At 41.1% G+C, this 27,119-nt stretch overlaps 1 protein-coding gene across 1 annotated transcript; it reads left to right on the top strand.

Annotated features, from left to right (window-relative positions):
- Positions 1 to 35: 35 nt before the first annotated feature.
- ABCC6 (ATP binding cassette subfamily C member 6) lies at positions 36 to 23,541 on the top strand (the record flags this gene model as incomplete). The annotated part of the gene is made up of 31 exons (XM_084295690.1): positions 36 to 89; positions 1,709 to 1,885; positions 2,244 to 2,369; positions 2,992 to 3,129; positions 3,353 to 3,478; positions 4,056 to 4,117; positions 4,894 to 5,025; positions 5,587 to 5,799; positions 6,181 to 6,358; positions 6,783 to 6,944; positions 8,026 to 8,118; positions 8,698 to 8,901; positions 9,494 to 9,640; positions 10,483 to 10,570; positions 10,857 to 10,926; positions 11,341 to 11,467; positions 11,942 to 12,118; positions 12,569 to 12,736; positions 13,780 to 13,963; positions 14,431 to 14,494; positions 15,163 to 15,280; positions 16,004 to 16,211; positions 17,251 to 17,561; positions 18,307 to 18,506; positions 19,184 to 19,310; positions 19,889 to 19,990; positions 20,716 to 20,862; positions 21,426 to 21,584; positions 21,822 to 21,988; positions 22,467 to 22,661; positions 23,082 to 23,541. 31 exons carry the CDS (start codon positions 36 to 38, stop codon positions 23,188 to 23,190), a joined length of 4,533 nt encoding a protein of 1,510 aa, XP_084151816.1. The 3' UTR covers positions 23,191 to 23,541.
- Positions 23,542 to 27,119: the final 3,578 nt, after the last annotated feature.

Below are 27,119 nucleotides of genomic sequence, written 5' to 3'. Positions count from 1 at the left end.
CTGTGTGAGGAAAGGCTCTGCCCGCCCCGGGCGCCATGGCGGCGGGCGGCTGGCTCTGCGGCTCCCCGGAGGGCTCCGGAGGGCTCGGGGTGAGTGAGCTTGGCTCTGGGCTGAGGCGCTGCAGATGTACATGGGCGACGTGTGGGTAACGGCGGGCTCTCAGTGAGGAAGCTGTCACTGTGGGTGAAGGCAGCTGGCGTTATGAAATCTTCCTCTCCGAGGGATATCTGCACCCACATGCAGAATGATCTGGTGATCTGGTTCTCTGTGCGGTTGGAGTAAGTTTGGTGAGAGGTGTGCGGGCGTGAGGTCCAACTGCGCTGCTGGAAGGGTGTGCAAGTAGCCTGTGGTCCGTGTATTGTCCTCAGGAAGTGTCTGCTGAGCAAACCAGTACAGCGACAGCTTTAAAAGGGCACCGATGAGTTGATCAGTCCAGGATCACACAGATTTCCATTGTCAGGATTAATAAACTCCTATAATAACTCGTGAGCCGTTATCTTCCTAATTTCATCTAGTGATTCCTTTCACCAAGCCTTGCTTGGCATCACATTCTTTACATAAAGGATTTGGGCCACCTCTGCAAGCTGCTGCAGAAAAAATACACTATTTTACTCAAAGCTGGAACAATCATGTCCCAACCAGCCCCACCTTCTTCTCCAGCAAAAATTGAGGGTCAAGGTTTTCCCACTTGGCTGCTTAAACTTTGGCTTCAGATTGCTTTAGGAGCACCTAGTAAAATACACTTCTCGGACACAGAGTAGCTGCAGGTTCCTTGGGAATCAGGGTGAGCTGTAGACGTGTTGAGTACCTCTGAAAAAACAGGTCATTGTACCTTCTGTGCTAATAGGTCATGTAGGAATGCTCCTTTTGCCACACAGTTTTGGAACATGTTACTCAGTGGCTCTTTTGTCTCTTATGTGCACAAGTACCAGAATCTCTGAGGCTTACTTGGCAAGTAAACCAAAGCCTGCTTAAAATACCTGAGTGACCCTGACTCATCTGAACCATGTTCTTGTACAGGTCCCTGATGTTCCTGGCAATTACCTGGTCCCCTAGATCTGTCTGGATGGAGTCTTTGCTGTAAATTTAAACCAAGTGCTTTGAGTCTTCCTTCTCACATGTCCATCTGCAGTTGCTGCATTGTTAGTTTTATTATGTTAACAGATGAGATTCAACTATTTATTCAGTCAGAAAAAATATTAATGGATTATAAATACAGCTGGGGAAATGCAATTGTGATGCAGTTAATGCTCTGGGACACTTCTTTCCTCCTTATCTCTACTTCACCAGGCATTCTATACTGACCACTCTTATGGTTCCCAAATGCTGATAATCTTTTTGATTCCAAAATTATTTTTTCTCATTTCACATTCAGTAACTTAAATTTCCTCCTGTTTTTTTTTCCTTCTTCAGTTCTGACGCATGATGTCTTTTCTTTGGCATCTTTCACTTTTCAAACCTTTTTTTTTCCTTTTTCCACCTTCACTCCCTCCAAAATGCTACTGCTGATCTCTCCCTCCTTCTTTCACCTGTGGCACCTTACGGTTCTCCCGCAGCTCCTCGCTTGCCAAATGTTTTTTACATTTGAAACCCAACGTTAAGTTCCTCTAACATTAGGCTGAGTTGGAGCATTAGCAACTTGCATTAGCTGGTGAAATTCTGCATACATTAGCATTACTGTTTCAATTCTGTGTTGCTTTTGTGACAGGACTGGAACCAGACATGGCACGCAAAGACCCCAAGATTTACCTGGTGCTTTGAGAAGACAGTCATTGCTTGGATCCCCTGTGCCTATCTTTGGATCAGTTTTCCCTTCTACTACATGTATCTTCGATACAAAAACAAAGGCTATATCAGGATGTCCCACATCTTCAAAACTAAAATGGTAAAGGAGGAGGATGGGGTTTGATCCTAGCATTATTGCAACTTCGATGCAGAACTTAATTTTTCTAAATCGTTAACTCTTTTCTGATGACCCACCTCTGTGTATTCTTTGATATTTACCCAGTCAGGTAAAGTCATATCAGCACAAATCAAGTAAATCTTTAGGAGTAACTGTCACAGGATCTTTCCTTTTATACCCTCATATGTTTTCTTACTGCTTCCCATCATGTTCTCTATCCCATATCTGCTCTTTCACCTCTCCAGTCTTACAGCCCAGGGTGCTTGGAACAGTCAGTTCAGTGGATCATCCCATCATCATTTCACTCTATTTCAACATGTGTTTGCTGTCTCTGCCTCAGGTCCTTGGATTCCTCCTGGTAATGCTGTGTTTTTCTAATGTCTTCTTTGTACTATGGGAAATAAGCCAAGGAATTCCACGGACTCCAGCATTCTTCATTAGCCCTGCAGTGCTGGGGATCACAATGGTAATTCTTCTTCTGTCTGTGTGTGGCCCGGCTTAGCCCTCCTGGGGCAGATCTCTTATTTCCCATATTTCTCAGTGTCTTTGAGCACAAAGATAGCTGATGGGGAATAGAAGGCTGGAGCCATGCTTTATGAACTTGGGCTGTATGAAGCAGCAGGGGACTGGAGCTAGAGCAGTGGATCTACAGCTACATTACATAGTCCTGTGGGTTGAATATGCCTCAGAAGAGCTGAAGCAGCAGTAATGCCTAGAAAGCGGTCTCAGAGCAAGATCCAGTTTCCGACAACCACAGTATGTGATTTAGTATGGCTGGTATCATGATGGGATTTCTATTCAACTAAATGCCTGCCTTCCCTTCTGTCATTGCATCTTCATAGCCTAGAGTCTTCTAGCTTGTTGGCCCAGTTGTGGTTTTACTACTTGCTCAATAGTGACATTCCGCAGTGCAAAATTGTGCATAATTCCTTCACAGTTTTAGCCGTTTAGGAACAATACTTCAGCTCTGAGCATCTTGAAATATTTGGACTAGAAACTAGTTGATTTTGCTTTATTGTGTTCATTAATTTGATAATAATGTTTGGCATTCCACTACCAGCTATTTATATATTTCTACTTCCTCACAGATCCTTGCCATGTTCCTTACCCAGGCGGAAAGAATGATGGGCATCCAGTCGTCAGGCATCTTGTTGATATACTGGCTGCTCTCATTCTTGTCTGCAGTTGTGATGTTTAGTTCCAAAATCCAACATGGCCTGGAAAGAGTAAGTGAAATCATGTGGCTTTAATACGCAAGGGTATGAAATCTCTCAAAAATACAGCTCTTTTTGCCTCATTGATTGTGAGGCAAAGAACCAAATTCCTTTCTTAAGATCTGTGCTGAGAAAACTGATGGATGACTCTTTGTCATCTCTGCTTATGTTTTCCCTTTCGATGTAGTGTGGTGAAGAGTTTTTATGTCATTCTCAAGAGCATTCTGTTTCTTAGGGCTTCTTGGAAGACCCTTTCCACCATGTTGCAACTTACCTTTATGTTAGCCTGGTGTTTGGTGAACTTGTGTTATTCTGCTTAGTTGATCACCCTCCCTTCTTCTCAAAAGCTGTCAACAATCCAGTAAGTATAATGTAGCTTTTCATAATGCTTTGTATCATTGCTCAAATAGGAATTTAGACTTTGGGGGATATGCAGAAACATGATTATCTGGAAGATGCAAAATGCATCATTCCATATAAAGGCCAATGGTTTTAAAAGGTAACCAGCTGAATTTGGGATAACCACTTTGCCTCTCTACGTATCTTTTGAAAAAATAACGACCTTTTCGATCCACACTCATGTTTGTTTTCACTTAAACTAGTATAGGGCTCATTTTGCTTCTCCATGGTCTTCTGTGCAGCAGTACATTCCTCTGCCTGACATATGAGTATGGCAGAGCTCTGTGCTTCAGAAAGTAAATGTCTGAATAAGAAAAATAATATTCTTCCTTCCTCCATCTGAGAAGTTATTCAAAGCCTATTTCTCCAAAGTCTCCTGATCCCATTGATCCTCCTCAATACATTTACACTGTCAGAGGCAGTGAATGGGGGCTGGGTAACTTTTTAATTGTTTTTTCCTTGGGGAGTACAGAAGAGACATCATTGGAAGCACACTCTCTTCTCTATATAAATATCATCCATGTTTTTCTTTCCATCAGAATCAGTGTCCAGAAGCCAACAGCTCTTTTCTGTCCAAAATCACATACTGGTGGTTGTCTGGGTAAGAAAACATAGAAGACATGGTTTTGCTAGAACATGAGTTAAAACAGCAGCATAAGAGGGTGTACATGAGAACCAGTCAGAAGCATCTCAGCCCCCAAGTTAACTTATGTAGTGAGGATTTAACTTCCTTCTCTGGGGACTTGAGCTATTCTCATGAGATAAAATTATAAAAATTTAGCTTACTATTTTAAAGCACCATTTGAGATTCTGGATAATACTCTCCCTGCTTACAGCAGGCTTCCAGTGCCTTCTTAATCTTTAAATAGGCTTCAGCAATCTCAAAAAATCACTGTACACCAACCACGCTCCTATCTGCCCGCCAGACCTTCTGTAACAAATGCTGGTCAGAGAGAAAATACTGGATGAGGATATTGGTCTAACCTGCTGCTTAGTTTTCAGAAGTAAAATGATGACATACCTTCACCTAATGTCAACTCTGGTAATGCTTCCTCTGTTTCACTGAGCGACAGAGTAAGTTAAGCTGAACTTTGTCCCCACTGTCCAAGACCCAACTGTCAGTATTGACTAAAATAGAATTAGGGCTTACTTGGAAATCACAATTCTGTTGACAGAAGATAGCATAGGGATTTAAAGCAAAACTGCTGCTCCTAAATGCTCATATTTATTCAGGGAAAGGATATTCCTAAGTAGCGTTTATGGAAGTCCGTATGTACTCACTGTGGAGCACTAACTTAAAGCCCACCTGTTTTGAAAACATTACACCTGCAACAAATCCTTCTGCACTTACCTTACAGCTGTCTGTGTGTTCTCCAGGCTTGTCTGGAAAGGCTATCAGCGGTCCTTGGGGGTGGATGACCTGTGGTCAGTGAGGAAAGAGGACTCCTCTGAAGAAATTGTTACCTGGGCTGAAAAAGAGTGGAAGAAGTATCATAGCAGAACCAAGCAGTGAGTACTTGATCTAGAGAGTGTGTCATGGATTCAGCTGGGCAGTTTCTTTCTCCTCTAAATGATGTAAACAAATACGCTCACAGAGGCTGACATGTCATCTCAGAAGAAGCTTAAAGCCCTCCCGTTTCCCACAATGTGCTAGACAGACTGCTTCAGTACATTCTCAGGTTCTGAATGTAAGCTTTGTTGGTGTTTCTTATCTGATCAAGGTAGAAATCCCACTGAGTTATTTTTCTGTTAAATTCAAAGGGTATTCTACATAAAATCTGAGTAACTCTCTGCTATGAAAACTTAGTTCACTTCTTCACTCTTTGATGAGTGAGCACTTAGTGAGTTCCTTTGTGCAAAATCACATTTTAAATGTTGAAATCTGCTGGAGAACACCTTTAGTTCCTGGAAGCTCGGAGCTATAAGATTCTTTTGAAAGGGGACGTTTTTCAATGTGCATTTATACTGGACATGGCATGAGATGCACTTTAGGATATTTAATGATTTTTTGAAAACACAAGATCCTTAATCTTGTTCCAGTTACAGCTAGCTTTTCCATTGTTTCTTTAGAAACAAGGAGTCTGCTACTTTTAAAAAGGGTCAGAAGAGTGAAACTGGTACAACAGAAGCTGAAGAGACAGAGCTTCTACTGCAGTCAGAGCACAATCAGAGCAGGCCCTTACTGAAAGCATTTTGGAGCATGTTTGGAATCTATTTCCTTCTCGGCACCCTCTGCTTAGTTATCTGTGATGTCTTCTTGTTTTCCATCCCAAAGATACTGAGGTATGTATTTAGAATTTATTTCCCAAAGGAGACAACATATGTACAAGATTGCTGCATACATGAGCACACAGAGATGTATATGCCAGCACTCACAGAGCTGGATACACAGACACTTTTGAAGTCTCTGATTACTGTTGAAAGGAGCTGGATTATCATTGGTGCTAAACTCACAGTCAATTCAGTGAAAAAGACATCACTGTCTAAAGCAGTGCACACCCTCTCCATTGCTGTAGAAGATACTTAGCCCTCTGTGCATCTATTCTACTATTTTACTGACAAAGATCAGCTATAGAGAATACAGAAAAATCCCTGGTACTTCTGCATTTCTGGTATTTCATCAGTTAGACATGGATTCATCAACATTTTGCTCCTGTTTTGCAGCCTTTTCCTGAAGTTCATTGAAGATCAAGAAGCCCCTAGCTGGCATGGTTATTTCTATGCCTTCATTATGGTCCTGCTAGCTTGCCTCCAGACTCTGTTTGAACAACGATATATGTACATGTGTCTTGTTCTGGGACTGAAACTGAAAACTGTAGTAACAGGGCTTGTGTACAGGAAGGTGAGTCTGTAGGTTCATTTTCAAATCTTTTTTCCTAGCCCTACATTAGTAATTATGACATTGTTCTTAATATCAAGGAAGATATTACTAGAGAACTACTTCTAGCATGTAGTTCTGTGCTATATTCATCTCTGAACAGTGTGTGGGAGGTATTTTACTATTTGTTTTTCAATCTTACCTCTAAAGGGAAAGCCAAGAAAAGGAAGCAACATAAGATTTCTTACATTGTAGATTATGGTTGGGGAAGGGAGTAAATTTTTCACCCTGAAGTGAAGTCACATATCCTAGGCAACAGTACATTTTCATTATGTAGGATTTGACCTTTTTCTTTTTTTCCTTTCTTTATAAGGGAAAGAAAGTTGTTTGATTTTTAGATCAAAGCTGTTGTTGACTCTGCCTTTCCTTTATTCTCTACCCTATCTAGATCCTAATAATGTCAAACGCATCAAGGAAAGCAGTAACAGTAGGTGAAATCGTTAACCTGATATCTGTTGATGTCCAAAAGCTAATGGATCTTATTATCTATTTTAATGGGACCTGGCTTGCTCCAATTCGGATTATCATCTGCTTTGTCTTCTTGTGGCAGGTAAAATATGATGACGGTACCTATCGAACCCCTTCTGTTTTAGGTATCAGAGGAAAAAGGAGCTTTCAAAATTCTTATTAGAGCTTTTCTGGCCTGAACAACCTGAAATTGCCACATTTTTCTTACCTGCTTAGCATGGGGCATTCACTTGCATTGTTAGAAGTTATTTTTATTGGAATAGAATCCTTACCTGATTCTTCAATTCATCTTCTTACCTGTGTATTCAGCATTCAGTCTCTTTCAGGGAAAACACTGGGAGTGTGACTGTTCTGAGCTGCCTGTTAATATTCTGCCTGAGATTCTCCTTTATCAGTGCTCTTTTCAACCAAAATATAGTTGCCCACTGCAGGCTCCAGTTGCAGCTCCTCTGCATGGTTACTAGTTACAAATAGCAAACTATTTGCTATTTATATAATGCTATATAAAATATAAAAAGTATATAAAATGCTATAAAGCATTTTATGTACAGAGTACATACCAACACTCACCTTTCTAGTAAACGTAAGCCTTCTGCAGACAGATGCAACTAAACCATGATAAATAAGCTCTCTGTTTTGGCACGCAAGTTATTACAAACCCAGATATCCAAGAGCTGTCCAAGAATATGTGGCATAATATAGTGCTGCCATTTCATTTCTCTAGTTGATGTAAATTCACACAAGATTGGTTATTTATGTCACAATAATATTTTGCTTTCTAAACAAAAACTGGTTTGGTTTTGTGTCACTTATGCCAGCCACAAGATGTCCTCCTTAACACATCCAAGAGCAGCCAGGAAGCAAGAGATATTATTTAAATTGCAAAGCATGCTTCTGGATCTCTTTCAACACTAATCTAGTTCCTAAAAGGGAAGCAAATAAATTCAGCAGAGCATGATGACAGGAGTTACTCTGCTTGGAGAGTTAACAATCCACAGTGCTTAGGCAGCCCAACTACCAAGAAAGGCAAAGGCTGGACTAGAGGAAAGCCTTAGACTTGGGGGATGTTAGGCACCAATTTCAAATCAGAAGGAAGGTAAGCAAGGAGGAGTGGAAGACTTGTTTCTGTAATACCATAAGTTCTTCCTCTTCTCTCCTGACAGCTTCTTGGGCCATCTGCCTTGACTTCAATTGCTGTATTCCTTTTTCTCTTGCCTCTGAATTTTATGATCACCAAGAAGAGGAGTCATTTTCAGGTACATTTTGCTTCATAAAAATGAAGTGTTTTATTGACACGAATTATGCTAGGATTCAACTTTTGAATCTCAGTTAAAGGCTGCCATGCTCTCCCAAGGAAGGATGACATGAAACCCACAGCTACAGAACAAATCAAAGGCTGAGGATTACAGTAGGCATGTTGTTTAAAAAACAACAAAAATCATTGCATTGATTAGAGTCACTAACATGTGACTCTAAGAGATGGCTTAGTATGTTATGATGACCATGACTCTCTGAAGGACCACAGGAGGATTTAAAGCCTACAAAGTTTCTTCAAGATTAAACTCTTCTGCATGTTCAGTCTTTTACTTTGTCTGCCCACCTTTTCTGTTCTTGTTCGTACTGTCAATAAAAACAAAGCTCTGAAGAGAAAATGCAAGATATTTCCCATCCTAAAAGATGTATAAGCTAAAGAGTAAACACAGCTCAACTGCAGGGAAATTTCTTCAGAATTCATTGGCAGTGTTAAGGTGTGTTAGTTGTGTTTTATTTTCCAGAATAATTGTGCAGTTAAATATGCAACCTGCTAAGTGATAAAACTCAAACATTTATTACAGGAGGCCCAGATGAAACATAAAGATGAGCGGGCCAAACTTACCAATGCCATTCTTAGCGACATTAAAGTAATCAAGCTGTATGGCTGGGAGAAAACCTTCATGGAGAAGGTGCTTGGTATCCGGAAGCAAGAACTTAAGGCCCTAAAAAGATCTCAGATTCTCTTTTCAGCATCTCTAGCTTCTTTCAATTCATCAACTTTCCTGGTGAGTGACTCACCTTCCTACATAAAATGTGCTATTACTTCCATTTCTCTTTGTGGTCCTGTCTGGACAGATTTTTCCTGTTGGAAAGCTAGAGATAATGTCTGCCTGGAGGAGTTGGTGGTCTCACAGGAGGAGTTGAGCCCCAGTGGGATCGCCTGCAGACATTTACACTGTCCTAGCAGTTCCATGGACAAGTTATGTGGTCTGATGACATGTTCCAAGCAGATGGAGCCTGCTTTGTAGGAATCACCTGGAGATCTTCAACTACACAGAGTTCACAGCACAGTCAGTATCTGCACGAGCCACTTCTGTATATGCTGTTGCAGGTCAGCCATATGTGTTTTAAATGGAGAATGGCTGTGTTTTCACCTTACTGTGACTGCAGCACAAAAACTTCCTTAAAGGAGAACAAACATCAAATGGTCAGAATTGGTTTTGTCACCTTCACCTATGATATTTGCAGGCCAGTGGTATCATGTATATGAATGATAGCCTGGGTTCCAGGGTATGTAGGAAGGGACCTGCCACCGTTGAATCATTCTCTTTTCCCTGTCTGAAGTAAATGGTTTGCTTTTTCTTTGCTCCTTTCCAGATTGCATTTGTCATGTTTGCTGTCTACACCCTGGTGGATAACACACACATCCTGGATGCTCAGAAGGCCTTTGTATCTTTAACACTGATCAACATCCTCAACACTGCACACTCCTTCCTGCCATTCTCCATAAATGCTGTTGTCCAGGTTAATTGCAGGATACGTTTTCTTTTTTTTTTTTTTTTTGGCCACAACTGTTTTTTAGATACCACCATTGAAAGGTAAAGGGAGGGATTTCTTATGGCTTTGAATTTCAGGCCAGCTATTTAATTGCTATTGTAAAAAAGCAAAGTGCAAGGAGTTTCAGCTAAAGGTACTTTAGAAGTACTGTTTTTCAGAAAGGTTGATATATTGACAAAATAGTCACCAAGAATAATTCTTAAGTCTTTTAGGGCCATATAAACGTCATATGGTATAAGGCAGAGACTAATACTTTTTTGGTGGGCAGTATCTGGGATTAAGCTCTCTTTTAGAAGCATTAATTACCTGTTAGTCCTGTATCACAAGCACCATTAAATCTCAGACATGTTTCCAGTTCTATTTTTAATCACAGAGATCAGAACAGATGGGGCAAAATCTCCATGGGAGATCAGAGGAACCTTGCTAGCCCAGGCCAGAGAGAAAAGCAAATAGTTGTTAGTGAGAAATTGGAAAATTTTGCTTCTCTCTTGCACCACAAGAAGACTGTCATGATTCTTCATATACAGGAGCAATCACTGGGAAAACTGCAGGATGAATTTGGGAAAAAAAGCAGCAATTTCAAGCATTTGAACAGAAAATACATGGAAGAACATGGCTTTTTTGTTTAAGTGGAAATAAATACAATTAACTTAGGGAAGAGCTGCATTTGTCCATCTAAGCCTACATAGCATCTGCAACATAGCACCTAATTAACAGTCTTCAGTGGGTTTTCAGGTTGAGTCTTACCTTCTAGTTGTCCTCCCTTTCTATTCTACATCTTACCGTTTTATGTGCTTCTTCATTTTCAGGCCAAAGTTTCTTTAAACCGCTTAGCAGCTTTTCTGAATCTGGAAGAACTGAATCCCGAGAGTTCAAACAGAAACACTTCTGACTGTGGTGAGCTTCTGTCTTAGTGTTGTCTTACAAGAGGAGTAGCTTCCATTGTTTAGCTTCCACAATGGTGCCTACCACAGTCAAGAGAGAAAAATGTTTGCCTTTTACCATCACTTTCTCTCTCAGGCCTATTCATTTCTAACAGTGAAATCTAGTCTGGTAATTAACCCTTCTTTTGATAATTAAAGTTCATTTTATATAAATAAAAGCACATACTGAAACATAAACAGGGATGTTTCTATACTTACTTTTGAATTTCACAAGTGTTCTTTTTCTCCTTATATCTTAGTACAGGCAAGTATCACCATAAGAAACGGAACATTCTGCTGGAGCAAAGAAACATCTCCTTGTCTTAGAAGGTACAGCCGTAACCTTAGTCATCTCAGTTCTGTAGGTTAGGGTGGGTGCTAAATGAAAGAATTCTTCACAGCCCAAAGTGAAGTCAGTGTGGAATATGTACAAGTGTCTGAGTTTGCTTCATATTTAATATTGAATTCTGAAAATTAAAAAGTCAGACAAAATGTATTATTGCTTTTACACCTGTCTTAATGGGAACACAGAAATAGGAAGGTCTCTGTATCTGAATGTTGCCTTCATATGCAGAGACTGTTTTCCTTACACAATTTGTTGAAACATGGAATTACACTAATGTAAGTGTAAAAAAAAAAAAAGTCAGCATAACTACAGCAAGAACGTTGCTTGTTTTCTTTTCAGAAAATGTATCTAAAAGGTGGTCAAAGACTGACTGAGGTGGGGTGCTCTTTTCTCTATAGGATAGATCTTACTGTGCCCCAAGGCTCCTTGATTGCTATAGTTGGCCAGGTGGGTGCTGGAAAATCTTCCTTGCTGTCAGCATTACTTGGTGAGCTGGAACAGGTGGATGGCTGCGTGACTATGAAGGTAAATTTTTCGCTTAGCATTTGCTTCTAATTAGGCTATCTTCAGGAACAGTAAGGTATCAATGAAGTCATCAGATATACGATGAAAACCTACTTAGTGCTGAACTTTTAACAAAATTTATAGTGTAGCAGCCTGCATTTAGTCATCAAGAGGTGCTTAAGACCTGCCAGATGAGCTTGACCTGTGGGAATGGGAATTGGAACAGGATTTTGGAGAGCCGGTTCCATTTCCCACTCTAGCAGCGAGCTGAAGTGACATTATAGTAAGTAACATCACTTGAAATTCTGTTTCCTCCTCTGTAAGACAGTGAGGGTGTGATCCTTTTATTTTGAAAAGGGCTCAGACCATTAAATGGTGATGATCATTCCATATTTTTATAAAGCTAATTGGGGAGGGGTTTTCTTCAAAGACCGGTTCCCACCTGTCCACGTTGTGCTTATGATTGGTAATATTCTTCCATTTCCATTTTTATAGGGCACAGCAGCTTATGTTCCTCAGCAAGCCTGGATACAGAATGCTTCAGTGGAAGATAATATTCTCTTTGGCAATGAGATGGATGAAGCATGGTTTAATAGCGTGGTTGATGCTTGTGCATTGCAGCCTGATTTGGAGAGCTTCCCAGCAGGGCAGAAGAGTGAAATAGGCGAGAAGGTACTGGCCCAGTTCTATGAAAAAGTTTGTCAAAATATGAGTAATGACAACTTTGGATGTCCCACTTAAAACAATGAGAAATGGATTAAACTTGCAAGAGGCAGGTGCTCAGGAATTTCTGAAAAATTGGGCTACAGCTTACTGGGGTCTGAAGCCCACCTCCTGACAGTTAAGTTAAAGAGAGATATAACAGACGCATAACAAGAATAAACAAATCCAGGTCATTCTTGGGTCCCTGTTTGCAGGAGAGCAGAGTTGCTCAGGAGAAGATACCTCTGTCTCAGCATCTCAAGAGCCTCATTTCTTGGGGGGTGGGGCGGTAGGAGGGAAGAGGGGAAAGACAAAGGCACTGACTTAAAAGTAAGTCATAAACCATCAGTGTAAAATGGAGTTATGAGCTTATAAATATGCTGCAGCTTAGGAATAAACAGTGTCAATGCATTTTTACAGGGAATAAATATATCTGGAGGCCAGAAACAAAGAGTGAACCTTGCTCGTGCCGTGTACCAGAAGGCTTCAATTTACTTACTAGATGACCCCCTCTCGGCTGTTGATGCCCATGTTGGACAGCACATTTTTGAACACGTTCTTGGACCTAATGGCTTACTGAAGAACAAGGTGTGTTATAAATCCTGAACTTTAAGAGACATCAAAATCTATATAGTCATAAGGGCACCCCAGATGTTTCCAGTAAGGTAGGTTACTTTATCAAAGGCTCCCAAATTCTTTTTTGTTAGTCCCAGGTAGGTACTGCTGTTAGCAGCAATGGAAGGGGAGTGGGTAACCTCTGCAGCCCACACAGCACACTGAAGTCCTCCAGTGAATCTCACCTAGGCTGAATTCTCCTGAAAGACTACCTCCATCCTCACTCAGCATGCCTAGTTCCAGCCTTACTTCTACAGCAAGTCTGTAGTTCTCTTGGTCTTCTGTCAGCATTATGCTGGTGCCTCTTTGGATTTATTTCTAGTATAGTTTGGAAGAACTGTATTTCACTTCCAGTTCATCACATTTTACCACAATTTCTCATTCCATCACTTTTGAATACTTCAGTACCAACTTTACAGTTCTCATCACCCAACTGTTCATTGCTTCAGTCTCAGGATTCACCTTAACCTCTTCTCTTCCTTTCTTCTTTGCATTGGATGCATTTTGGTGTTCCTTGTTTTTTCTCTGTTGTCAGGCAATAGAGATGATAAATGCGGGTGCATGAGAAGGTCTGGTGGGGCACCTCTATTTGTTTAATGATATAAATTAACTACAATTATTTTATTTGATTTCAGGTTGTAGAAGAAAAAGAGGTATTTATTTTCATCAGAAAGTCCAACTAAAACAGACGCATCTGTGATTACAAATACCTTTTTTCATGAGTAGATTGGTTGCAGGTATCAGAATATAATTATTATGCTCAAACATAGAAAGACTGGCAAAGAAAGCAGGTATCAGATTTAAAATATACTCAAAGGGCTTGATTGTATATTAGAAACGTAGAACACACCAATTTCTTATTTAGGGAAAAAGTGACAGGAATAAACAACAAAAATATCCCCATGTTAGCAAAAATTACAGGTTCACACTGAGCACGTCTTCTTACAAGATAGCTAACTGCACCAGCCCAAGTGAGCAGGGGAACACTGGAACAATTTAACTCTTTCTTCAAGCAGACTCGTGTTCTGGTGACTCACATGATCAGCATTTTGCACCAAGTGGACAACATTGTTGTGCTGGTGGATGGAATGATCTCAGAAATTGGTTCCTACCAAGAACTTTTACAGAGAAACGGGGCTTTTGCAGAATTTCTTCATTCGCACAGTACTGCAGAAGAAAAGGCATGCTCTGGCTTTCCAGGTAACCTAGACAAATTGGAATTGTTTTTCCCACACCTATCAGTCACTTGTTTCCTTAATGTTATATTTAACTAACTGGGGGTCTGCTGCTGTTAACAGCTGGGAAGACGGAAAAGAGAATAAAACAGGAAAAGCCAGCTGTAGATTTTTCTTTGAAGGACACTTAGAGCAGGGATCTCATCACAGGAATCTGTCGCTTTATGTGGGAAAATATGCCAGTTAAATGAGCTGTGTCATCACCTCAAAACTGGTTCTTGAATTAAGTTTCATCTTAGTAGGCAACAGTCATGCATTTAACATAATTACCCACTATATGTGCTGTTCTTCAACCTTGACTTTGATATTTCTACCCTTAGAAAGAATTCTTTGTAATGGATCTTTCCTCTATGTTACAAGTGTCTCAAAGGCTATACAAGACAAAATGGTATTTGTAAAGCACTTGGAGAAAACAGTGCATTTATTTCACAGCTATAGGAGACACCAGCAGCACCGTCACCTCTAGAAACTGTCCATCACAGGAGAAGTTCTTTCGGTAAGCTTCAAGCTGTCTCACACACCAAAGAACTTGCTCTAAGAGTCCAATAAGAGCCGACACAGAGTCTCTTAATGAATACAATGCAGGCTTGGGTTTGATCTTTAATAATGACAAACGAGCAAAACTCAAGACCGGCTAAAGAACTGCTTTTGAATATGGATGTTGTTCATATTAACATATTTCCCAAGGAGACAGAACTTGTCCTAGAGGTCAGTATGAGGCATATGGATACATTTACCTGCTGTTCAATTCCTAGGAGGGCTGTAAGGTCTGACTCGTTTCACACCAGCCACAGCTAGTGTATGCTCAAAGCCTCTGTTAATGGCTTCACCTGACAGAGCCCAGTGCCTGTGATATGTATGGACACCTCTTGGGGTCACTCTGGAGGATCACAAAAACTGCAGCCTTTGAAATAAGCATGAACAATGGGGAGATGGGTGAGGACAAGTAAGCTTCCTGAATTCCCATACCTTATTTGACTCCGGGAAAATGGCATTGCCATTATAGGAATCATTTTAATGTGATCTAGGGAAGAAGGAAGGGCAGTTCAGGTTTACACTCCACCATAAACATACATGATGGTGGGATTCCCTGGATCTAAATAGGCTTTAAAATACTAATTGCCCTAGCTAAAATTTGAAAGAATTTTTGTTTTCCTTATGAAGCGACAATTCAGTCAAATCTGCTACAGGAAGGGAGACCACTCATGCAAGTCAAGACACTACTGCTGCTGCAGCCACTGAAGGAGTATTAACCACAGGAGAGAAAGCTCGGCATGGCAGGGTAAGCTCCACACTTTCCTTTCAAGACAAAGACAAAGTACCGTGGGTTTATTACTGACCCGCTAACCCCCATCATAGGTGGGTCAGCTCACTGCCTAAGTTAAGCTAGTGCAGCTTCAGAACAGTCAGCGGAGTTGTCCAAATTTGCCTTATAATGGAGACAAAGTTACTTCCAAACTATTTTATGTAACACCGCCTATGTAAACTGTATCTCCCAACATGTGCCCTGATCTAAGCAGTGGTTTGAAAATAGGAATAACGTTGCAGAAAATACGTGATGGGAATGAGAGAGGAAAGAGTAATTTATGACCACTTGAGAAGAGAGAGCCTGATTCAAGAATTATTAGAAGGGAGAGGGCATCCTGAGGCAGTCAGGGTGAGGTGGTAACAAAAAAACATAAGAGTACACATTACAAGGCACTTGTAATCTTGGATCTGGCTATAGGTTCTTGAGGCTGATGGGAAGGGGTGAAGAGGCACATCACTCTTCTCGTCTTTCCCAAGAGGTACACTTCAAAAGGCCAAGGCAAGGAATAATGGCTTCATTATTCATCCACCAGGAAAATAAGGAAAGAATTAACGTTTGCTGTAGCCCGTGACATACTCAGCAGATATGCCCTCATAAATCATTGTGTTTCAGAGCTGTTTTTCATTGCTAACATACTTAATCCTTCCAACCTCTCCTTCCATCTCCTTTTCTTTTTTCCTAATTGTTTCACTCTAGGTTAATACTTCGATTTATGCAGCCTACCTGAAGGCGACAGGCATACCGCTGTGTGTGTACATCGTTCTGTTGTTCATGTGTCAGCAAGCGTTATCATTTTTTCGCGGTTACTGGCTCAGCATGTGGACAAATGACCCTGTATACAATGGTACACAACAACACACAGAGCTAAGAGTTGGAGTCTTTGGTGCACTAGGAATCATTCAAGGTTCGTTTAACTTGCTCACCTAATTCTTCTCTGTGTTTCCCATATTCAGGATGTTTTCTAAGAATATAAACAAGTGTATGCCCACGGGCTCTTCACCTCCCAGGCTCTTGGCACCAGCCCTAAAAGTTTGGTATGGGACCTAAGGCTACAGGCTCTGACGCACAGAGAGGATTTCTAAGGGATCTGAACATTTTGAATGTTACTGCTTGAAATTCCACCTCATGATGTACTAGAAGTGTTCTGTGCCTTTCAGCAGACCACAACCAATAGTCTTCCTCTGTAGTTCCTGCTGGAACTGTGTTTATCTGGACCAAAAACAAAACAAAAGAAAAAATCATCAACAAAAGAACTACGCTATACTTATTTTTCCATCCCACCCCCTTATATCCAACATTTTCTACATTTTTCTTCCTCTCATCTCTTTCCATTCCTCCACTATAAATGAATTATAACCAAGTGCCATGGTGGATCTTTTTCATGTTGAATTAAGTCTTGGTTTAGGCTTTTTAACTGTAAAGAAAGAAAAAAAGAGAAACTTGGAAGACTTTATATTCCTTTAAACCGTAAAAAAAATTGCCACAACTATTTTGATCACTCTTAAAACTTGCCTGTTTTAGAGCAGAAATCAAATCTGAAAAGACAGCAAGCTCAGTAGCAGAAATTTGAGAAAGCTTTTTAGAAGTTCAAAAGAGCAGGAAGGGTTGGGAACCTTTCTGTGCCAACAGCGAATCTGTAGTCCAAAAGCCTAAAACTTCCGTGTAATTCAAAGTAGTTCCAGTCCAGCTCATTTTGTGAAGAACAGTTTCTGTGCATTTATGTTGCTGAACTCCTCTGCAATCCCAACTACCCTGGAGAAAGGCTAGTTTACCTTGCAGCTCTGAGGCTTTGCTTAATTGCTACCAAAGATAAAGGCAGCTCCTTTCACCACTATTGCATTCACACTACGAAGTGAAAGTCATGATCTTGCAAAGGGAAACTCCAAGGTGATTGTTCAGACCCAGTAACACTGATTTATTTTTTATTTTTTTTAATATTGCAGCCATTTGCAGATTTGTCTCCACAGCAGCAGTCCTTCTAGGTGGTGTGATAGCTTCACATAAGCTGTTTCTGCAGTTGCTGAGGAACGTTGGTAGATCCCCAATGGTCTTCTTTGAGCAGACACCCATTGGAAACTTACTGAACCGCTTCTCCAAAGAGATGGATGCCATCGATTCCATTATCCCTGACAAACTGAAATCCTTGCTGGGATTTTTGTTCAACTTGGTGGAGATCTACCTTGTGATCGTTGTGGCTACACCAAAGGCAGCGATGGCCATAGTGCCTTTGACTGTTTTTTATGCTGTGTTCCAGGTAGGATCTCATAGAAATGTATAGACAGAAGAGTAGCATTTCCATGACCTTGCAGAAAGCCTGCTCGCATTTCTTAGGAGCAGAGCCATGCAGAAACTATTTTCATCATCTCCAGTTGCATTTGAGTAATAATATCATCAGCAACATTGCCCATGTCACCTCAACCTTCCAAAGCACCTCCGAGATGCTTTTATTTTTGTATTGTCCAAATCAAATCCCACCTAGAGCTATATTCCTAGTCTCCATTAGTGTAAATAAAATCATATTAAAACCAAAGGCACTTTTCCTTTTCTCCAGCATTGCTATGCTGTCTTTTTTTTTTTTTTTTTTAAATACAACCATGTATACGAGGCCGCTGCCCCATTGGACTCAAATGCTTAGCAAGGTAAGGCTAAACAGAAGAAAAAAGGACGTAAGTGTGTATGCATGGCTCCATTCTCCATCAAGCAAATGGCAGGTCTACAGGAGAAAGTAAACATGAGTTTTGAGGCTTTGTGAGTTCAGAGTACCTCAGCTTCTTTACATTAACCAGCTATGGGGTTACGCTCCATGGCAACAGAAGATAACACAGGCAAAAATGCTACTGCACCTTTTAAGGGCATCGCCTGCCTGCACATTAGATTTTATAATGGTAGGATAGTACGTACTGTTGCACTCACTGAGCCATTTCTCAATTTTCTGTGGAGCATCTCTACAAAGGCATTAACCTTCTGGTCACTTCTCTTTCCATTTCCTTTTGTACCAGCACTTCTACGTCATCACCTCCTGCCAGCTGCGACGCATGGAGGCTGCCAGCAGGTCACCCATCTACTCCCACATTTCAGAAACTTTTCACGGGAGTAGTGTGATCCGTGCTTACAAAGACCAGGAGAGGTTTATTTTGAAGAGCAATTTCCTAGTGGATGAGAGTCAGAGAATATGCTTCGCTGGAGCAGTTGCTGACAGGTACAGATCTGGAGTGGAGAAGAAATGACAGTTTACTCCCATGGCCCTTGTGAGTAGAGGTAGCTGCTCTTGGGGTGTGGGTGTAGGTACTCAAAAGATGAGGTGCACAGTTGTTGAGGAGTTAAGGTAGTTTTTCACTTCATCACTCATATTACACCTCTCTGGCAACATTACTCCTCATCCAACTGATATACTCCATCTCTGTTGTACGGTGAGGCAGATGTACTGACACACAGCTAGAGGTATAATCTGATGTCCAAAATGCACAGCTCTAGCACGTGCCTGATGCAGCCCATCATTATGTGGCAGAATGCTTGAGGCCTGTGGGATATGCAGAACCCATCATACAACAGATCCATCAGCCATGAACAGGTGAGGAGCAGCAGTGAGAAAGGTTAGACCAATTAACCCGACAAGCTATGTGCTAGCTGTGCTCACCCAACAGCCTTTGGATAGAAAATCCTAGCAGAGGTGATAGGTCAACCAGTTTGGACAGCCTGGAGTCATTCATGAGCTACAAAGGGGCTGGTTAGCAGCATCACGGCCACAACAAGAGCTTCGTTGTGCACCCTGTACCCTCAGCAGTCCCACAGCTGTTTTGCAAAGTAATCACAGGTGCTATGGGGAGAAAGTAGGAGGGTGCTCAGCAACAGTTCTATACTGTCCTTCTCTTGCAGGTGGCTTGCCACAAACCTGGAGTTTCTAGGCAATAGCATTGTATTGTTTGCAGCACTATTTGCAACAGTTGGCAGAAATCACCTTAGTCCAGGAACTGCTGGCTTCTCCATTTCATATGCTCTTCAGGTAACTTAGCGGTGAAGTAATACCATGCTTGCCTTGCAAAGTCAGTTGACATTTTAATTTCTGTTACCATTTCAATTTTCAGTCATGAATTCTTTGCGTAGCTTTCTAGACACCTTCTCTTACCAAACCCTGCTGTTAATGCTGAAGCCTAGAGTGTCCAGGGCACATGGCCCCTTAGAGATAATGAACCCATTAAACATATGCAGCAGCCATCTTTTTCCTTCTGCATCTGAATTCGTATTTAATTCACAGCATGTTTCAAGCAACTGAGGCATGTTCTTCAGTGTCTGTTTTATTTGCTTTTAGACTAGCTACAGAACAGCCTAAGAAAGTCACACTACCTTTAACGCCCAATCAGTAGCATTTCAGAGGAAGCAGGCCAGGCTCTTTAACACAGTTTTATAACCATGGGGGCCTTATGAAAGTTTGGTTTTTAGTCTTTTAAGGGATGATTTCTCAAGTAATTAGCTGATGAGGATGTCCTTGTAAATAAACACTATAAGAAAGTTAACAGGTACCTTGTGAGCACAGGTCCAAGGTCTTTTATCTACCCTAACATTTGTGCTTCTTCCTGCTAGATAACTGGTGTTCTAAACTGGATGGTGCGCTCCTGGACAGAAATTGAAAACAACATTGTTTCTGTGGAGAGAGTGAAAGAATACTCAAGGACTCCTAAAGAGGTAGATAGCCAACTACTGACTCGACTAGCACAGGAAAAATCTCTGCAAATCAGATTTGTAACTTTTCTGTTCCACATGGAGAACCCCTCCTGTTTTTGCCCCTTTGAAAGACCAGTTATATTTCCTTTAAAAAATTGTAGCATTTTGATCCAACTGACAGGTTGTTTTGTAACCTCTGATTATCGTATTTCCATGAGACTGTTAAGAATTAGATTGCCGTTAAAATAGCTTCACTTGGTAACACTCATGGAATGAGGCATATTTTCTGCCCATATTTGGAGCATGTATTTATTGTGCGTGTTCAGATCTAACTGTGTGATAACTGATGGCTGCTAAATAGCCTTTGAGCAATTAAGAATCTCCAGTGCAATCATTTCTGTTCTGTAATAGTTATTTCTCCATATGCTGACCTGAGATCCTACTAAAGGAGACTTTCTGTACATTCCACGCACATGAATCTTTTTATTGAAACACTCAGTATCAGAACTCTGACATGCAAATAAACGCTTATCCCTATTTTCAGTTACGATGACTGGGATCTTTGCATGAAGTAAAAAGCCGACGTGCAATATAAAAGTCAGCGGCCTTTTTCTCTTTTGTAAATGGTAAACAGATCGGTGCAAATTTAGCACAGATGCCTTCATAAGCTTCCTGTTTCAGTATGGCCAGCTCATTTGGTAATTTAAATCAACTTTATACACTGTTGATTGTGGTCATCTGTCTAGGCACCCTGGACTCTAAATGGCAAACTTCAAGGTCAAGTCTGGCTTACTGAAGGAAGAATTGAATTCAGAAACTATAGTTTGAGATACCGACCAAACTTGGAGTTAGCTCTGAAGTGTATCAATCTAACCATCAACGGGAAAGAGAAGGTAAGCATGAGCTTCCAGAAGAGCTACAAGTGTGAGCAGTGCTTTGCAGTGATGAGATCTGGGCAGATATAGTCCCTGTGTTACACCAAGGTACAACAGCATGTAAACAAGAATGCTGTGGTAAGGTATGAGCCCTTTTCCATCAATCACATAGCACACTTCTAGTGAAAAATAGTGCTTCAAGAACTGCTGCATGAACTAGACATTCTTCTGAGTGAAATTCCATTTCACAGAGTATTAGCAGAGTTACAGCTAAGGAATTTTACTTTGTAAATCTGGTGCCATATCAAGGCCCTGATCCAGCTTGTGAGTCTTGTAGCTATTCTTCCCATTAAAGGCTTTCAAGATTCACTTTCATACAAAACAAGTACAAATTCTAAATAATTCCTTTAAGAATGTAACCCTAGACTATGTGGGTCTTGAATAACCCTAAAAATTTGATCTGTGTAGGGCTGTCTCTTTTCAAAGGCTATACACCAGCCAAGAAGAACGACATGACAGGTCTTTCCAACTATGGGAAATGATCAACATCAAAACCAAAAGGTTTCCACTGCACTTTACAGATCGGCATAACTGGAAGAACAGGAGCTGGGAAATCTACTCTTGCTCTGGGATTGCTGCGATTAGTAGAAGCTGCAGAAGGAGCAATCCTAATTGATGGACAAGATATTGCTCAACTAGGTCTCCATGACCTTAGAACCAAGATAACTGTAATTCCCCAGGTATGAAATTAATTTCTAGAATGCTTCAGCAGAGCTGAAAGTCGTAACACATAGTAAAGGTTCAGAGAAATTCTACGAGGGAGGGACATTGAAAGATTTCAAAGTTGGAACTAACCTCTATGCCAAGCTAGTCTCCCATCCAATATAACATTAGCAACAGATTTGCACCCAGCAGAGAAAACCAGAGAGCTCGTTTTTATAATTAATTTCAGGAGTTGTTTGTGTCTCTGTGCTCAGGATCCCGTTTTGTTTTCTGGCACTCTAAGAATGAATCTTGACCCATTAAACCAATACACTGATGCAGACATCTGGACAGCTTTGGAATTGACTCAGCTCAAGAACTTTGTTGCAGATTTGCCAGATCAGTTGGAATATACGTGCACTGACAGAGGGGAAAACCTAAGGTACCTTATCTTCAAAAAGACAGTGGTAGGGTAGTGCCAGCTGGTGGGCTAAGAGGATGTCCTAGACAAGGAGTCTAATTTGCAATGAATAAATTAAATGGGAAGGGGGTGAGAGGAAACAATGGTCAGACAGCAAATTGCCTCATAATTGGCCTAATCAATAGCATGAAATCAAATTATTAAGATGCCAAGTAGAAAACTTTTGAGACTTAATCACTGTGTTGGCTTATGTTTGTGCAGTGCTTCGTGCACTGAAATCCTACTCCAAGTAGGGATCTTGTGGGTGCTGCAGCAATACACACCTTTCATTTCCTTAGCTTGTTTCATGCTGTTATCAGCAGTGCCACCAGCCTCAATCAGCCTTTCAGGGAAAGGGAACAATGACCCTTTCATTACTGTTTTCAAATTAATCATGTAGTCTGACCCCAAGGAAAAGTGACTGCTGCTCTTCATTTACCATCTTCCTTCTTACTTGCAGTGCTGGTCAGAAACAGCTGGTTTGTCTGGCCAGAGCACTTCTTCAGAAAGCCAAAGTCCTCATTCTAGATGAGGCCACAGCCGCAGTAGACTTAGAAACTGATCTTCAGATTCAATCTGCCCTGAGGACTCAGTTCAAGGAGAGCACAGTGTTAACAATAGCTCACCGGATAAACACCATCATGGACTGTGACAGGTAATACCTTCAGCCACTTTCCTAACGAGGAAGGAAAACTCGGGCAACCTGTATGAACTAGACAAATAACTCAGTATTAGTGAACAACAATTCCATGTCTGTCCTTTTCTTGCTTAATGCTCAAAGCTTTGCTTTTGATCTTAGGTGTTTTTACATCAACTAGCCACCAGCAGTAGGTTAATCAAAGATTTCATGCCATATCATAACTTGTGTTTTTTTTAATGCACTGACAGCTAAACAATGGCTATAGCTCTTGGTTTCCTCTTAAAATCATACAGGTAAAATACACGTTCACCTGTAAAACTTGGTTGAATACCAAGCTAGTGCTGAAATTTATTTTAGAAATAAGTAGAAATCACTTAAGTTTATTGCTGTTGTTGGTGTTCCCCCAGGCTTACATGTCTGTTTTAATGTTCACAGGATTTTAGTCTTGGATAATGGCCAGATATCTGAATTCGATACTCCGGAACAATTAATAGCTCAGAAGGGACTGTTTTACAGACTAATGGAAGGATCTGGTCTTGCCTGACTGACTCATGGAATACACCGTAATGCCATCACCATCAGGAATAATTGATCTCTTAATTGAGTTATTACCTTGGTTTCATTCTAAAATGACAGGCGTACCACCACAACTTGTTTGAACTATAACTGCAATGGGTAAATGAAAAAGGATGACTTGGGATACACGTTGTTTCCTTAGGAAACTTAGCAATTCCATTTTCATTATGTTTCCAGATACCCAAACCTCACTCTTCTGTTGAGGGTGAGAGCCAGAAAGCAAACAACTTATTGCTGTTACGGTATAAAACCAAACAAACTAAAAGAAAAAGACCACAGCATTTCCCATTTGTGCTATAAATGGAGCCCAAATACACTGCCATATTTCAGGATTGCACAGGTTATTTTTAAAAGCAACTACATTTCATAAAGAACAAGAATTTAACTGGTAGCAAGCAAACAACATTTACAACTTGTCCTAAGTTTCAGACAGGACAAATTCAACCTTTTGCAAATGTTTTAGGACTGCTCACACAAGCACTGTTCTCACAGGTGTGGTGGCCTCCAAGGCAGCAGCTGGATCTAGTTATCCAAAGTGCAGAAACACTGGGGGAGTAGGGGAGAGAACGTGGGACGCCACTAAGCACAAGAGCATATGGCTGCCTCTTGTCACAGCTGGTGATTAGATTTGCTCTATCTCCTTCCACGTCCGCTTTGGATGGTACCTGCATGAATCGTGCTGGGTGGAAGGCTGACAGCTTAGACACAAGCTTGCTGACACAGGAAAGAGCAACTGAGCTGGTGGGTGGGCAGCAGAATATCATTCATGGCATTTGGAGGCTTGGAGCAGCCCTGGAGTGTCCCTGCTGACAAAACTGTGGTTGGTCACAGTGGAGTGTGTCTGAGCTCTTGGTACCTCTATTTCCTAATTGAATTTGGTCATGAGGAACTTATGTGGCAGCCTCCTTCTCCAACCCATGGTTCATTCCTAGCTATTTCTGTAAGTTTACCTGCTGCGCATGTCACCCTGACACTGCAGAACCTCTGGCACGGTGAATCTTTCAGATGTTACTTTAACAAACCAGAACAGCATCCAGAAGGAAAACCTTGCCAAGCTTCTCACAGCGCTGGGGGCTGCTGTCAGAGCTGCTCCCAAGTCTCTCCTCTGGGATTGCAACAAGAAAATGTGACGAACAAATCACACAGCAAGTTACTGCTGTTTACCATGACTTCTTGAAGCATTTCATTTTCTAGAAAGCTGAAATAAAAATTGAATCGAGTATTAAAGTGGCTCAAATGAGGAGTAATGGTGGAGGGGGTGGGAGAACTCAAACCAGCAAGGGTTAACCCAGACCAGCAAAACCCAGAAGTTTCTTTTCCAACAGCTGTTCAATAGCCACTTCACCCACATTAGGAGCAGCTAACAATTTCTAGTGGACAAGTACTTAAGATAAGTCTAATGCCCGCTGCCATATAGGTGTTAAAATACTAGGAAAGAAGCGTTTTGGTTTTTTTTGTACTTTCTCCAAACCAGTATCTGTGGTTAAACAGAGTACCTTACTCAAGGGCAGAGCCAGAAAGATTCAAACAGGTACGTCACGAGTACCCTAAAGGCTGATCACAGGATCTAAAACCAGAAGTATTTAAAACTAGTGAGATGCAAGTTACATGGTTTAACTGTGGTCAAAAAGAAATAGAAGTGCTGGTGTTGCTGGACAGTTCTGAAACAGACATCTTTTAACATACTGTAATCTCTGGTATAAACATCTTTTAAATACTCACTTTCCGTTCCTAAGTTGGTAATGAAGGAAAAAGTCAACAGGAGAAAATAATCAAAACATACTTCCACACTGGTAACCTTTGAACAGGCACTGTTTAGCTGTTGGCTTGCACAACCGAACAGCAAGCAAAAATACCAGCAGCTTTCACACATAAAGCTGTGTGGTAAGGGCAAAAGAAAAAGGATTGCCAAGATCACATGGCACCAGAGAAAGACCAACCTGTTTCAGACGAGTAGGAGTCCCCCAACTTTACATCCAAGCATTACTGTAAGTGACAAATAAGCAACTCAAATCTCACAAAAAAAGTGTTGTTTTTTTTTTTCTTTTGAATGGAATGAGCTCTTCTAGGATGTAGGGCACATTCCACATTGCAGCAAACAATGTCAGCCAGGATGTATCAACATGCATCAAAATCTGATGCAGTAAATTCAGATGAGATGTTTTTACACTTCTATATTAACATATTTATTGCAAACATATATGTTAATAACAGCAACAGTAGCTTCACAGGCACTGCAGTGGCACACACATTAAAGCTGTAAACTGGAAGATAGACCACTGCAGGAGCTAGATGATTTCAAGTGAAGGTACTGAGCTGTAATATCAGCAGTCCCTGATGGATGGCGCCAAACTCTTGTATTCGATGTCGTGTGCCATCATGCCAGATATCACTTACCAAGTCTTGAAAGTGCCCCAAGTACTCAATGAGCATTAGGTATGCGCACAGCAATGAAGTGGTGTGCAAGCACAATGGTATGCAAGCACAATGAAAACAGATTAAATAAGGAAAACGTTCTGACTTCATTGCCAGTTTCTAAGACCTTACCTTGCAGCAAGTTACATCATTTTCTGCAATTGTTCCCAACAGCAACGCCTGCAGGGCTCAGCACATGGGCCTCTCCTAGCTGAAACTCCATCTTTCACTGTTGTGCTGTTCCTACCTCAAGGCACCCCAAAGACTACACAACACTGCTTGCACACACAGGTTCTGGGGGAAGAAAGCTGTATTCATTATCTTTGTGTGCAGTAAAGGTCAATTTACACTGATTAATGTATAATGCAATTTTGCTCAAGTCACATTCAGACAACATAGTCACGTGTAATCAGGATCATGAATCAATGCAGCAATAGCACAAAGCACTGGTGGGCGTTTAGGGCGAACAGAAAGGTGTGTCTGCTCCAGAGCTGGGGCAGAACAATTTGTGCCAGCAAGCGTATGAATATATAAAACTGGGAGAACAATGACACATATTAATAACTACAGCATTGAAAAAGAACAAGACAAACATACAACAAGCAGTCTTCTGGCCCCTTGTTGCACTATTTATACGGTTATCTGCAAAATACAGACAGCCTTTTGGACACACGGTGCCCTGAATGTCGCATGCAGCCCATGAATAGGACTGAGAATACACAGTGACATCTTCGTGTACCCAGCTGGATACAGCAAGTGCAGTTTAAGTCATTTTTACTTGCGCAACTTCACTGCAAACACTTAACGCAGCAGAAGCTTAGCTGTACAAGTTCTGTATTTCAAACAGATCTTGCTCCCAAGCACTTTCATTGCTTTCACAGGACTTACTTGTACAAATAGGTTAAGGTTTTTAAACCTCAGTTAATCAGCATACATTTAGACACCTTTAGGAACCACTTGCTGTGCATTAGGAATTCCATTTGCTCTGGTCTTTTCACCCTTTCATCCATCACAAGGCTACAAAAACCTTAGGTGATTTGAAAAGCCAAAACCTACCACTCCTCCCCAAACTCCCAAACCACTCCTTCCACATTCCACTCCCATGAAGGAAGTTAACAGCAAGCCACCACTCAGGACATGTGGCAGACAAAGGACATGGACAGCACGGACAAAGGATCTTCTCCACAGCATCAATAAATCCTCTTGCACTGATCTATTGTTATTACTTGTCTGCTCAGCAAACTGCAGCGTTCAAATTACAAAACAAAGTATGAGATGTGATCCACCCTACCACATCAGTTATTCGCACTCAAGGTTTCTTAGGTACTTCAACAATCCCCAAGCATCAGTCCTTGCAAGCCTTACTTACCAGTATTCATGTCCCAGTAATTTCTGTTGTCAAGGAAAAGAGAAAAAAAACTGCCAGAGTTGACCCTGTCAACTACAATGCAAGAAATGACATGCCACTTTATCTTTCAAACT

This window comes from Netta rufina, assembly GCF_964035555.1.
Source record: "Netta rufina genome assembly, chromosome: 15".
In the NCBI taxonomy this organism is placed as follows: Eukaryota; Metazoa; Chordata; class Aves; order Anseriformes; family Anatidae; genus Netta; species Netta rufina.
The sequence above is the reverse complement of the archived record's forward strand: the minus strand, read 5'-3'. Positions and strand labels throughout refer to the sequence as shown.